Raw genomic sequence first — 14542 nt, 5'->3', positions numbered from 1 at the left:
GAATTGGCAACCCTGCAAAAGAACCTAACCAGAGGTGGAAAAGTCCAGCTTCAGAAAGTAAAAGTCCAATCATGTATTGGTTCTAACTGTGCACTTAACACAGGTGATCTCATCAATTAGCTGCTCTACCTAGTTGTACTAATTAAAATCAGCTGGTTTAAGTGAGTGGTTGGCACAGATATGTGGTAGGACTTTTGCTTTCTGAAGCTGGACTTGTCCACCTCTGCAAACAACCACTGTGATGAAGACCATTTGAGACATGCACGGGTATCTGTCCATCATACAACAGGAAGTCTATATATACACGGATGTAAAGGTGAGGATGCATGTGCTCGTGCCAGTGTCCATAAAAGAGAAGAAGGAGAAGTGAAGTGCCCTCATACCTGGCATCCTGATACCCACCTAGTCATGCCCTCACCTTTCATCTCACACAGACCACCTGCCACAGAGAGAGGATGGAGTGAGCAGAACTAACATGGAGTATCAATAATATACTTATTTACTTGAAGCAGTACACATTGACCCATTTATCCAGTCTGTGGAGAAAGCCAGGCAAAGCTTCACTGAGCTTTGAATGCTGCCAAACTCCTGAGCTCCTGGAGAGATGAGCTGATATTGCAACAGAAATGACACAACTTTAGAATATTGTGTTGCTGTGCCCTCTAGTGGCCGGTGGTGGTATTCTGTTCCATGCTGAACCTTACTGAGAAGCACCGACATAGTTCCATACATTCAAATACATTTGCATCAACACGTGTGACACTGTCTCTTCAAAACAAAACCCATTGTGGTAGGCATGCCCTATCTCCCAGACAGATCTATATGGTTTCTGCTTTACATACCGAGTACATTACCACAGCAGCCTGTCTGACACCAGACAGCTTGACCCAGGCTACTACCACAGCTGACTGGACAGAGACTAGTGGACACTGGGCCTCCTTATGACACAGTTCATGGTGATTATTTCCCATATTTTGACATCCCTTAAGAATATTCTATAGGTTTGGCTCTCAGTCCTAGAGGTCCGAGGTTACTTACGTCGGTTTGTCTAGTCTGTTTAGTCTATTTCATGTTGAGCTAAAATGAATATCAAAGATTTTCTCCATTTATTAATTCCACAAAATAACCTATGTCTTCGACTTCAGATACTCTTCACTTATGCTCCGAAATAAGTTGTAGGGAGAAACAGGTAAGATCTTGTTTATTTCTGAGACAAGAATGTTAGGTCCTTGCGTTCTTCAAACTGGACAGGGTTGATTTCTTAGATCAGTCTTCTTTTGCTCTTTATTTCTCTCAAGGGCAGTTTAGGAGAAACAGGTTAGAATTCTGTACTCTAAGGACTGATTTATGTCTCTGGGTTAATGAAAAGGAAGAAACATTCTCCTCTGGGAAACCACTCAAGCAGCTGTGAATCTGACTACGTAACAGAAGACAGACAGACAGACAGACAGACAGCATGTTCATTGGTGCATATTAATGATATTTTATTTAAATTCATGATTCATTCATGACTCCCCTGTAGGCACAGAGCACCACCAGTCTCACTGATGACAACACTACGTGCAGTATGCACTTGGGTATGTCACATACAGACTTGTGTGTACACATTCCAGTCACACACACACACACACACCCACCCACCCAGACGTCCTCTCACGTGTGTGTGTGTGTGCGTCTGAAATCCTTACATTTACACAGGAGAAACAGTACTGTCAGGCCTGTGGTCAAGTAGAAAAACTACATAGGGTCTGATGCATTTCCATCTCGATGGATGTGTAAACAGATCTTCATTTTTTTTTTCATTTTAAAATGTATCTTCTCCCACTTGAAATAAATTAGAAGTTAAAATACTTTTTGCTTTGTCTTCATAGCAGAAATGTTTTCCTATAGATGTTCCATCCAGAGATTTTCTCTTCTTTTTTCTTCCCAGGATCTTTGCTCTTTTTTATGGTTTTTATTCCATGGTGTTAAATAAAAAATAAAACCCACACTCAAACACACACACACACACACACACACACACACACACAAACTCACTCGCTCTCACTCACACACACACGCACACTTGTTTGCATTGCTTGCGAAGTCCCTTGCAGAGTGTTTTGGCAGCCGCTGTCATGTGGTCTTTGAGGGGGGGGGGGTCGGGGGTCAGGAGGGGCGGAGGCTGGCTACCTCGTGGCCCAGGTGCTCACTCCTCCGTGAGCTCCGCCCCTCACATCACGTCCGCTCGCTTGTCCCGCACCTTGTTGCGTAGTTTAGTCCGAGCTTTGAACGCAGCCGAGTTGTAGAGATGCTGCAAGCAAAGGAGAGACAAAAACGTGCAACATGTTCTCCATTACTCCCACTGCTGCACCACAACAACAACATCACCGTGCCAACCAACTAGAGTGGGTAGTGAGAGTGAGTGAGAGAGAAAAGAACCGTCTGTAGCGTGTTCACGTCGTGCTTCAACTCCAAATGATACATCCTGCAATGTGCTCCCAAATGGGAACCTTAAAGACACAGTCAGGGATTTTTGCAGGAAGTCGCAATTGTATGTGTTTATGTTTAAATACATGTTCATGCAAATAAACGTACATTATATTTTAACCAAGGACCAAACAAAGCACAGGAGTGAGGTAGCTCAGCCCTGCCTTCAGTATTCCCAGAGAAACTCCAACACACGGTTTTGTTTCTGTTTGGGGGACGGGCTGCCTGCCTCCACTTTGTCTCCAGCTTTTGGAGCCTGGGTTGCCTAGAGACCGTTTCTTTTTTTTTTTTTACAGTACAGTGTACTCACAGAATGGGCAGCTAGCGTTCATGAGATGAATCGCTGAGTGTCACAAACAATTGTTATGGGCTTTAAATCGTGTCAAATTCCTGTCTGCACCTTTAGCATAAACAAGCTCTGGGCTACTCTCCCTAGTCATTGGACCACTACTGGGGTCTCTCATATCTCTGGAGGACTAGGACACGACTCCATACATGATGATTCATGCAGCGCCCAAGCAAGGTCCAAACTAGAGTGGATTTGATGTTTTTCATTTGCCAAATCAATTCAGAAAGATCCATGATGATTTTTGTCTGATAAAGCCAACTCAATGAGTGAGACTGCAGCAGCAAGTAAATGCTCTGCTCTGACCAGCTGAGTGAGTCAAACAGGCGGGATGTGTGTGTTTGTGAGTGTGTGTCTTGTTGGTTCACTGTAGGATAAGAGATCAGTCCATTTAAAAAAAATGATATATTGTAATGTGTGTGTATGTGTGTGTGTGTGTGTGTGTGTGTGTGTACGTGTGTTGTGCTCACCCGTTCTGTGCGGGAGATCTTGACTTTGACTGACGGGTCCGGGATGAGGGGGGCACCGAAGCCGAAGATGTCTCTCAGGAGAGGATTCCACTGCAGCAGCACACACACACACAGTCATGTTGATGCAGCGCACACACACACACACACACACACACACACACACACACACACACACACACACACACACACACACACACACACACACACACACACACACACACACACACACACACACACACACACACACACACACACACACACACACACACACACACACACACACACACACACACACACACACACACACACACACACACACACAAACACAAACACAGTCATGTTGATGAAGCACACACACACATATTGCAGCAACACACACACGCTGTTGATGCTCTGTGGTAGCCACAGTTGGCTACTACACTGGCCCTCCACTCAGCTCACTGGCACACTCTATACATATTCATAAACACTCATGCATTTCAGTCCTGACAAGTTGTGGGATCAAAACTTAAGGTTGCCATGGCAACAATTGTGGAAACACTTCAGTACGAATAAAAAAAAAATTTATGAACAGTTTCCATCAACTGTAAATCGCAATATTCTTTATGCAGATCAAAGTGAATACGATTGTTACAGTACGTGCATTAGAAGACAGAATGTGAATTGTACTCCTCACCTGCAGGTGGTGGCGCACTCCGGACTCAAACACCTCTTTGAAGGCATCGTAGATCCGCCTGCGCACCCAGCAGTCAATGTACAAGGCCTCTACACCAAAGCGAATCCTCTCCTCAGAAAAGTCTTCATTCTGCGCACACACACAGAGACACACAGAGACACACACAGAGAGACACACAGAGAGACACACAGACACAGACACAGACACAGACACACAGACACACAGACACACAGACACACAGACACACAGACACACAGACACACAGACACACAGACACACAGACACACACACAGGTAAGAGTGATGCAAGACACAGCAGCAGAAATGGGATGTCCTGAGGTGTAGAGTGCAGAAGCGTGAGGGGGTCCATGTCACACCTCTATATACTGCAGCACTTCCCGGAATATGGACCTCTGTTTCCTGCGGTCGTTCTTGGCCCTGTGCTTATTGCCATCTGTGGCCAAGCTCTTCAGAGCATCGCACAGAGAGTCACTGTCCTCGTAATCAAAGTCCTACATGACAACAAGAACACACACACACACACACACTTTCACAATGGGTACTGAGATAAACAAATTGTAACTTTAGCAATTTGTCTGTTCAATTGTCAAACTACTGATGGTTATTCAGGGATATACATTATCTGTGGTGTTGACATGAAACATTTGTGTGCGTGTGTGTGTGTGTGTGTGTGTGTGTGTTTGTTCACACCTGTTCAATGTCCCGACCCAGCTCGTAAAGGAGAGCAATGGTCTCTCCCACTGCAATCCTGAAGTTGACATCAGCACTGTCCAGACACGCCTGCAGAAGAGGCAGGTGACTGCAGAGAAGACAGACATCGCATCAGCGCACATAGGGACTGTATAAACTACTACAACTTCAGATCACATGGAAATATTGTTTTAGCTTACTTTGTGTGTATGTGTGTGTGTGTGTGTGTGTGTGTGTGTGTGTGTGTGTGTGTGAGAGAGATGGAGAGCAGCTCACTGGTTGATGGGGGGTGTGTGTGTGAGAGATAGAAAGAGGCTCACTGGTTGATATGTGTGTGTGTGTGTGTGTGTGAGTGTGTTTGATAGAGGCTCGACGGTTGATGAGATTGCTGGTGTGTGTGTGTGTGTGTGTGTTAGAGAGAGGCTCACTGGTTGATGAGGTTGTTGAGGTGTGATGCAGGGCATAGAGTGATGAGGAGTGCCCAGGCCTGTAAAGCAGCGGTGTGTAGAGGGGGGGTGCCAGCTTTCACGGCGGGCATCACCCCCTTCGCCCGCGGGTACACGCAGCTGAACACACTCTCCAGGTGGCCCAGGGACTTGAGCAGGTCCTGCACACATGACACGTGTACACATGAGTATGCTGTATGCTCGCAGGACGTTACAAAACACACAACGCTCAACCAAACAAACATACATCAACAGACATCACGACTACAGCATGCATCTCTCTTTAACGCACATTCGCACAAACATCAACACACAGATTAACACACACTCTTTAGAGCATCGCACAGAGAATCACTGTCCTACATATGAACAACACACACACACACACACACACACACACACACAGCTCACCTCTGCATCTTCTGCAGATGACACGTAGCAGCACATCCCCAATGCACGAGCACACTGAGAGACAGAAACACAACATCAGTGAGAGAACACGAGGGAGGATGTGGGGTGAATCTGATCATCTACTGTGCAGCCTGCGTCACACCGCCAACAACACAACACAACACACTACAGGGACATTTTGTTCACTTCAGATCTCCTCGATTTTGACCCTATCAATTAAATCTGACCTCGGCCGAGGCCCCGGCCACTCTCAGGAAACGGCTGCGGAGGAAACCTGCTGATAGTGCACTCTGTGAGCGGGCAGGCCTCTGACTCGAGATACTCACGCTCTGGCGCGCCGATAGGCTGGCACAGTCGTCGATCAGGATGGCGCTGAGGATGGGCCGCAGCACCTTAAAGCCCTCCTCCCCCTCGGGGCCGCCGCCCAGCTGCACGCACAGCAGCGCGCACACGGTAGCCGCCGCCGCCTGCTCCTCACCCCCCCCTGCAGAGAGAGAGAGAGAGAGAGAGAGGGGAGAGAAGGAGAGAAGGGGAGAGAGAGAGGGGGGAAGGGGGGGAGAGAAGGGGGGGGAGGAGAGAGAGGGAGAGAGAGAGAGAAGGGGGGAGAGAGAGAGGGAGAGAGAGAGAGAAGGGGGGAGAGAGAGAGGGAGAGGGAAAGAGAAAGAGAGGGAGAGCGAGAGAGAGCGAGAGAGAGAGGGAAAGAGAGGGAGAGAGAGAGAGAGAGAGAGAGGGAAAGAGAGAAAGAGAGAGAGAGAGGGAAAGAGTGAGAGAGGGAGGGAGAGAGAGAGATGATAATAACAGTGATTATGCTGCAGACACCTCTTGTTTCACAGCTTTGAATGTTCAGTTTCTTCCCACACCGCCTTCAATCCTCAGCCATGTGCTAGCGTAACGGTAGCCAGCTGGCACGTGTCTGTTCAGGATGTGCGTTAGCTAAACCTCCCCCCCAACGCTTTAAGAGACGCGCTAGTAAGAGATGCTAGTGCTCGTGGATTCTAGCTCCCTTGCAGGCGCGTTAGCCTCCCAATCCAAAGTGCTGTACGTTGCAGCGCAACGCAAGCTCCACTTCTGTATCTCAATCTCTTTCCCTCTACTTCGTCTTTCCCCCTCCTCTCCTCTCTATCCCTCCTGCCTCTGTCTGGTGTGTAGTGTGCAGCACGTAGCGTGTAGTGGGATGTGTGTAGCTAGAGCGTGTAGTGTGCAGTGTCTAGTGTGCAGCATGTAGCATGCAGTGTCTAACGTGTAGTGTGCACTGTCTAGTGTCTAGCGTGTAGTGTGCACTGTCTAGTGTCAAGCGTGTAGCGTGCACTGTCTAGTGTCTAGCGTGTAGTGTGCACTGTCTAGTGTCTAGCGTGTAGTGTGCACTGTCTAGTGTCTAGCGTGTAGTGTGCACTGTCTAGTGTCAAGTATGTAATGTCTATTGTACAGTGTGCAGCAAGTGGCTTTAGTGTGCAGTGTGCAGTGTCTAGTGTGCAGTAAGCAGCTAAAGTGTCTAGTGTGCAGTAAGTAGCTAGAGTGTCTAGTGTGCAGCAAGTAGCTAGTGTCTAGTGTGCAGTGTCTAGTCTCTAGTGTGTAGTATGCCATTGCCGTGTGTAGTGTCTAGTATGTAATGTGTAGCGTGTAGTGTCTAGTATGTATCGTGCAGTGTCCAGTGTGGTGATCAGACTGTGCTACGCACCCTATGTAATGTGTAATGTCTAGCGTCTAGTGCCCGTATGTGTAGTGTGTAGTGTGTAGTGTGCAGTGTCCAGTGTGGTGGTCAAGGCTCTGCTACGCACCCTATGTAATGTATAGTGTGTAGTGTGTAGTGCGCAGTGTGTAGTGTGCAGTGTCCAGTGTGCTGGTCAAGGCTCTGCTACGCACCCTATGTAATGTGTAATGTATAGTGTGTAGTGTGCAGTGACCAGTGTGGTGGTCAAGGCTCTGCTATGCACCCTATGTAATGTGTAGTGTGTAGTGTGCAGTGTCCAGTGTGCTGGTCAGGGCTCTGCTACGCACCCTGTGTAATGTGTAATGTGTAATGTGTAGTGTGTAGCGTGCAGTGTCCAGTGTGCTGGTCAGGGCTGTGCTACGCACCCTTGCGGAGGCAGCGCTCCAGGCAGTCGCTGAGCGTGAGCCGTCTCTCTAGGAGGAAGTCCGTGAGCAGGCGCGAGGAGAAGGCCTGCCGGAGGCTCTCCAGGGCGCTCATACGCACCTTCACACTGAGGGGACAGTCCAGGAAGGGTCAATCATTAATGTGGCGTCGCCGTGCCAACTCAAACAGCAGCAACAACGCAATGACAGCATAGCCCACGTAGGGAGCTCAATGGTGAGTGCGCCTACCTCTTATCCATGACATTGTCGATGCATTGCTTCAGTTTGTCTTCGGTCTCCTCTTGTGCGGTTTGTTCGTCTACTACCTCTCCTCCCCCTACACACACACACACACACACACACACACACACACACACACACAATCAAATTAAGCCCAATGTATTGCATTTGTTGGCCATTTAAATCTAGTCATTCATTGGAAATGTTGTGTGTGTGTGTGTGTGTGTGTGTGTGTGTGTGTGTGTGTGTGTGTGTGTGTGTGTGTGTGTGTGTGTGTGCTTGTGTGTGTGTGTGTGTGTACCTGTTCCCTCGTCTATTACAGAGGCACACTCGCTGGCACTGCTGTAGTGGCTAAGCACGTCTGAGGCCAGGTCATCATCACTGACTCCAGACTCCCCCTTCACTCCATTCCTCCCTGAGGGAACAAGAGGCGGAGTGAGTGACACAGTGACACAGAGAGAGAGAGAGAGAGAGAGAGAAAGAAAGAGAAAGACAGAGAGAGAGAGAGAGAAAGAGAAAGAGAGAGAAAGAGAGAGAAAGAGAGAAAAAGAAAGGGAAAGACAGAGAGAGTGAGTGAAATAGAGAGAAAGAGAGAAAAAGAAAGAGAAAGAGAGAGAGAGAGAGAGAGAGAGAGAGAGAGAGAAAGAAAGAGAGAGAGAGAGAGAGAGTTGGGCCAGAGCATACGTGTGCATACAGTACGCTGACAGGTCAAAGTCATGAGAGTTATTCTGTATGACGCGCTCAGTTTGCAGGGTGAGCTGAGCAGCACGTGAGTGTGTGGACACTGGACAGGTGTGAGAGAAGAGAGGATTCCATCTGTTCCTTTTCACACTAGCAGCAGCCCAGGGCCAGAAACACAAAGAGCTCAATACTAAATCACCAGCACGGTTGATGGGTGAGGGTCATTTGGACAACTTTCTGCTCAGGGAAATAGAATGGAATTTAAATCCTAAGATATCTAGTACCAAACGTTCTTCTGACTCAACACACTATCTGATAGCCTTATCTAGGCAGCAATAAAGCATTTCTGGCACGTTTGTGGAATTGATGAAATACTACTGGCTGCATAAGAGTCTGTGGTTTAGCATATCTCTGACTCTAATCTTGCATGTGCATGACACGCCACAATCTGAAGAGACAGAAAACTGCCTGCATGTATGCAACTTATGTTACCATGCCACAGATGTCACAGTAATGGCTTGCTTATGTCCTACATGACAAATAAACTGTTATATTCATTCAAGTTGAGTGGTTGAATAAATCTGTTCAGTGTGAACAAACATTACCACATTAAACTAGACAACCTACAAAAATGGCAAAATACTTGCGTTGCTACAGTATACGAGTGTGTGTGTGTGTGTGTGTGGGAGTGTGTCAGCATGTATCCATCAGCTGTCTGAGCCCATCTCTCTGTCACAGATCTGTCTCTATATAAAGCAGGCCCTGCACTCACTGCTGACAAGCACACGTGCATGTGTGCGATCATACACACAGACATGACACACAGACACACACACACACACACACACACAGGGTAGGAATGGCCCCTTTGACCAAAGGTCAAAAATTCATATGAACTACCTCACCCCAAGGGTCTCTGCACATGCGCACATAAGCACGCGTACGCAAGCACACACGCACGCACGCGCACTAACGTCATCGGGCAAACCCTCACACCCTCAGAGACCCAAACTGCTGTCAGTCACCTGACCTCGTCCGTACACGCCCTAATCTGGATAACATTAGAAAGTCCTGAGCCAGCAGAAGCACTTCAATGCCCTGACACACACACACACACACACCCCATCCTGAACCCAAAGCACTCGACCCAAAGGAGCACCTCTCTTTATGCCGAGTCTATGTTCATTCAGACTATTAGCCACAGCAGGCTAATGTCAGTTCCTGTCCAAGCCTGCATATATAGCTAGCCCATAGCTAGCCACAACTGACTCATCTCCCTGCTGTAGGCACTAACCTGGTCTCCACCCTCTCCTCTAGCCAGCTAAGAGTGTGAATCTGGAGTAAAGTTCACCACTCGGAAGCCACAGCTTGAGCTGCACAAAGCCTGGCTGTTCTCCGCACACACACACTCAAATAAGCACAAAAGCCTGCTCTGCGTAAACCCAAAACACAAAGGCCTGCTGTTCAATACCAACTGACTGCAGGAGATCTTTCTACCAAACCCATCACCACATGTAGTACACACAAATAAAGCACATAATTCACAGAGATTACAGCTCCTCAATGATACTGGTCTACGGTAGTCTGGTTTTCACCATACTAAACTCAATCTTTTAAGATTGAACATTCGTCTGGCGAGGCTGCGCTTTGTTCCGACTGCACTTCGCGTCACTTAAGTTTCGTTTTTACGGCGTGTCACCGGCCAATAGCGTGCCCAGGACTCTGCGAGTATGGCCGTTTCTGATTGGAGCCAAAGATTCTGGCACTAAACAGCGAAAATAGATCTGCTGGTATCCAGCCTGAGCTGCCGGGCAAAAATTCTAATTCCCCGGAAGTTCAGGCAGGGTTCACCCAGCCTAGGTCTACGGCTGACTAAGACATGTAACACGAATTGAAGTCCTACAGCTTTAAGAAAACTACTCCCTGTTGACCTATTCAAGTCCTACAGTTGTCACCAAACTGTCCTTGTGACAATATGGCTCATTCCCTGTCCCTGACCTTAGAGACAACTTCAACTGGCCACGAGCACATCACATTTAAAAATATAACATGTGATAGCAGATTTACAAGCATTTGTGGTGGATATGTCACATTGTCTGAATTTCTCGTTTTTTCTTGCTCACACATAGACCACCACACACACACACACACACACACACACAGTCATTGGGAAGAGTACAGAACTGTGGGTAAACTGAGGTCATGTTACGGTGGGGAAGATGATGAATGGCACTAAGGAGCTGAGAATGGGAAGCTGGTGTGGATGACCGGGGTTAACAGGGGACGTCCCCAGGACCAGTGACCACGTGCAAAAAATGATGGATGAAAGGCAACAGTTGCAGCTCCAGAATTCACACATTTTTGAAGGTAAGAAGTCTGAATTAGTCAAAGATTTAATTTGAGGAGGGATTACAGAGTTAGAACTCCAAAGTGTGACACCAGTTTAGATCAGTCGGTTATAAGGCCTGGTGACAAAGGGAGATTGTGGTCAAACGGAGCGGCGTTTGTGGACCAGTAAAAACAGACTGCTGCATGCAACTGCTGTTGTGGCGCTGCGTGAGGGGGGGTATGGGGCAGTGCAGAGTTTGGTGGGAATGTAAACCGCCATGCAAAGGATGGCAAGTACATGCAGAAGACTCCCGAGTTAATGCCAAGGGCGGAGCTGGCGGGTGATGAGCAGCCACACAGTCACATGACACAGCCGGTGCCCCCAGGATGGGTGTGGATGGAATCCTGGGGTTTGGGTGGGTGGGTGGTGGCTGGTTACGGAGGATGGAGCTGGTAGATGCTCACACACAGCTGTTAATGTGGATGGCAAAGGCAGGGAAGGTGGCCAAAGGCCTGAGCTCTGCCTACCTGAACGGGGGGTGGATTTCCCCGAGAGCTGAAGCTGGAGCACTTCCTGGCGAAGGGAGCCTAAATGGGGGCGGGGCAACGGCAGACGATCTCAGCACTGATTTATGTCTCTGATCCAGTAGTCATAATTATCATAATCATCATAATAGAGATCACTGTTATGTTCCGACACATATTCACTTCGTTTTTGGGATGGTCTCAATCCCAGCTGCTCATTGTGACATTTAAAAGTGCGTCCATTCCATCTAAAAGTGGTTTAGCCAGTTTTGTGACTTGCTTTTTAGCGGCATACTGTAAGCACATGGACTAGGGTGGCCATGTGTTTTGTGGAGGTGCCGCTGGGGACAGTTCCCCTTCTGGATCCCAACTGGCACATGCTGCAAGTAAAGCCTGTGCCAGGCCTGCATATGACGCTGACATCACCGAATGCCCAGCAAGGACTGGAGCAGTGTCCATTTCTCAACCTCAAGCAAAGTCGAGTTATATATATATTAACCTATATTCTGGTTTAGCTTTCAGGCCTCCACATTTTACCAATGATGCGATCACACAGAAGACTGAGAAGGCTATTACTCTAAATATACAACAGGCATGTTTCAATGAGTCCCTCACACCAGTCAGCTAAAAATATAACCAGGCAGGCGTTTTACCTTTCAGCCAGCAAACTGAAATAGCAACACAATTTCAATGTCACTTTTGTGTGAGTAAAGCAAATATGTGGATTCCAGCGTGACATTGATAATCAAATGCTGTGAGTTGCTGTCAGAGTTCAAATACAGCCACAAGGCTACAGTATGTTTCCCTTAGTTTTTACTGTGCAAATAAGACCGCAACCCTCCACTCATATTCTGAGCACATTAAGATCCTCGATATGTGGTACAGTATGTCATTGTATCTCTATGCTGGTATAGGCTATTACTCTAATTCTAATATAACTATTTCCATTTCTACATAGTTTTACCCTACAGATGACGTGTTGTTGTAATGGTATGCTACTCATACTCAGTATGAGAGAAACCACACGTTCAAGCATCTCCCTTTCTACACTGTGCAACTAGTTTGCCTGCGTAGATAAAGGTCGGCCACAGCTGTTCAATTGAAGGTATATCTCAGAAGGTACTGGCTATCTACCTATTTGCTTCCATGTAGGACTTATCTGCCCGTCACATTTACTGTACGTATGGGTCGGTTGGGCCCCGCTTCTGTGCTGTGTTTTTCTCAAAGTTTCTTCCACATAAAAGGAAGGTTTCCATGCATCCATCGGCTTGTATTGTAGTTTAGGAACTGACTCTGTAAAATGCTTTTAGAAAATGTGTGTAATCAATGACACTACACATTTATGAAACTGATTTGACATATGTGTCCAGATTATGATCAGAACCATTAGGGTATTCAACAATGGGACACTCAACTTCAATAACCTTTTGGGCAATTTAGCGCTCATCTTTTTCGGCCAGGTGTATCAACTCAGGCACGTCAAGGTTTCGAATGACACTGACAACTTCCAATAACATTAGCTGATTTGATTATTACGATATGTCAAGTAAAGCCGGAATGCGGTTTAGTTTACTGCAACCACCGCATAAGCAAACCAGCATGCTAGCCACCCTAACGTGAACGTTTACGTCGTTAACTTACAACGTTAACGTTGGAGGCTAAATGATGCTAATGCGCTCTCTGCAGTCAACAGGCAATCACATGCATGCTATGAGTCAAAACTTTCGGTAACTCAGATTGAGAAGTTGCAGGTTATATACGGGAAGATTTACATAGCAACTAAATAGCAATACAATGTTGATAAAATTGTGTTAGCATTAAACACAGATTAACGTTTATACTGAAACAGACACGATGCACGTGAAATGTGACAGTGCCTAACGTCAGCTAACATTAGCATACAGTTATATGGGCATACCTGACTGCTAAGATACTAACGTTAGCCGAATCAGGCCATTGGCTGGCCAAATGCTTAGGTTAACGTTTGCTAACGTACAGTAGTTAACAGTTATCAACACTCACATAACTCATCAGCTAACGTTATATCACATTGTGGATTAACGTTATCAATAAACTTAACAGTCATCAACATAATACAAACTATAAAGGTCTGTTTAGGTGTGTTAACGAGTCGGTTATTTAACATTTGCTGACACTGAACTTCAAAAAGTAACATTACCTTTACTGGATGTACCTTTCTTCCCTTTTTTACTTCTTGGCATGATGCCAGTCAGTTGGTCGGTCCCTTGTTTTGGACAATCTTAGCTCGGCAGTCACAGCGGGACTCCCACGATGGCTGACCGATGTCCGATCAACACTCAGTAGTCACATAAAACAGTGGGCGGCTGGCTGGAGCCGACTTGCCTTCTGGACTTACGGCAGCAGTGCGATGACTCAAAATTTCCCAAAACAAATGAACGATGTCCTCCAACTCGTGAGCTAACGTTAACGTTACGTTACTTTTTGACTTGACCACTGAACAGCTGTAACGTTACAAACACTTCCAAGTGTTATGGCCACCCAAGGCGTGGAATATGGGATTTCGCCGTCTTTTAAGCGTGTATTATCTATGATTGTCCCCAGGTAACCAATATCTAATACCAGGCTGAGAAGATAAATGTTTTTCGAAAAGTTTAGGACGGGGTATCGTGCACGTTGCTGCCGCAGATTCCACCATCTTCTCCTCGTAACCGCTTTCCCATCCGGCACGCTCCACCTCTGAGAGTACATGGATCTAAGGATTATGGGTATTGTGGTTTCCTGGTACCATGGTCTAGCTGTTCAGAAGTTTCAACACTGGTTCAACAAAATACAATTCCCAGAAACAGTCACAACCACTCAGCTGTTGGATGTGTTTGAGATGTGACAAAAAGAAAACAGTGATGTATTTCCAGTGTTGTAACCACACGTGTTGCCTCAACAGCTGCCCTCCAACTATTACAGCCAACACGATATCGAGATTCTAGACTACTACTTTGTAGTACAGTAGGCCAGGTGAAGGCAATTAGAGATCCCCAATTGACATGGCTCAAACTCCTAACCCATCCTACCAAATACACACATGCTCTATTTAAACAATCTTTATTAGCGTAAATCAAAGAAGACTTTAGTAAAATTACAGATATCCAAATAAATTATTATATATAAAAATGAGAGGACCATCAACC

The 14542-nt window shown here is 46.7% G+C and overlaps 1 protein-coding gene across 2 annotated transcripts; it reads right to left on the bottom strand.

Moving 5' to 3' along the window:
• Positions 1 to 1470: 1470 nt before the first annotated feature.
• ifrd2 (interferon-related developmental regulator 2) lies at positions 1471 to 14081 on the bottom strand. Of its 2 annotated transcripts, XM_062541093.1 has the most exons (13): positions 13555 to 14081; positions 11379 to 11438; positions 8143 to 8256; positions 7851 to 7938; positions 7605 to 7729; positions 5855 to 6012; positions 5529 to 5582; positions 5100 to 5278; positions 4672 to 4780; positions 4338 to 4472; positions 3962 to 4090; positions 3286 to 3375; positions 1471 to 2293 (listed from the first exon to the last, which is right to left on the bottom strand). In XM_062541093.1, exons 1-13 carry the CDS (start codon positions 13595 to 13597, stop codon positions 2213 to 2215), a joined length of 1365 nt encoding a protein of 454 aa, XP_062397077.1. In that variant the 5' UTR covers positions 13598 to 14081; the 3' UTR covers positions 1471 to 2212. The 2 variants fall into 2 exon arrangements, with proteins under 2 accessions (XP_062397077.1, XP_062397078.1); XM_062541094.1 differs by lacking the exon at positions 11379 to 11438 and having other exon boundaries at positions 13555 to 14080.
• Positions 14082 to 14542: the final 461 nt, after the last annotated feature.

This window comes from Sardina pilchardus, chromosome 7, assembly GCF_963854185.1.
Source record: "Sardina pilchardus chromosome 7, fSarPil1.1, whole genome shotgun sequence".
NCBI lineage: Eukaryota > Metazoa > Chordata > Actinopteri > Clupeiformes > Clupeidae > Sardina > Sardina pilchardus.
The sequence above is the reverse complement of the archived record's forward strand: the minus strand, read 5'-3'. Positions and strand labels throughout refer to the sequence as shown.

Excerpts from the sequence above, each read along its gene's own strand:
- ifrd2 (XM_062541093.1), bottom strand. The coding sequence starts at position 13,597 with ATGCCAAGAAGTAAAAAAGGGAAGAAAGGTACATCCAGTAAAG. Across the intron at positions 4,091-4,337 it reads AAGTGCTGCAGTATATAGAG|AATGAAGACTTTTCTGAGGA; the intron begins GTGTGACATGGA and ends GTGTGTGCGCAG. Across the intron at positions 2,294-3,285 it reads AGATCTCCCGCACAGAACGG|CATCTCTACAACTCGGCTGC; the intron begins GTGAGCACAACA and ends CTTTGCTTGCAG.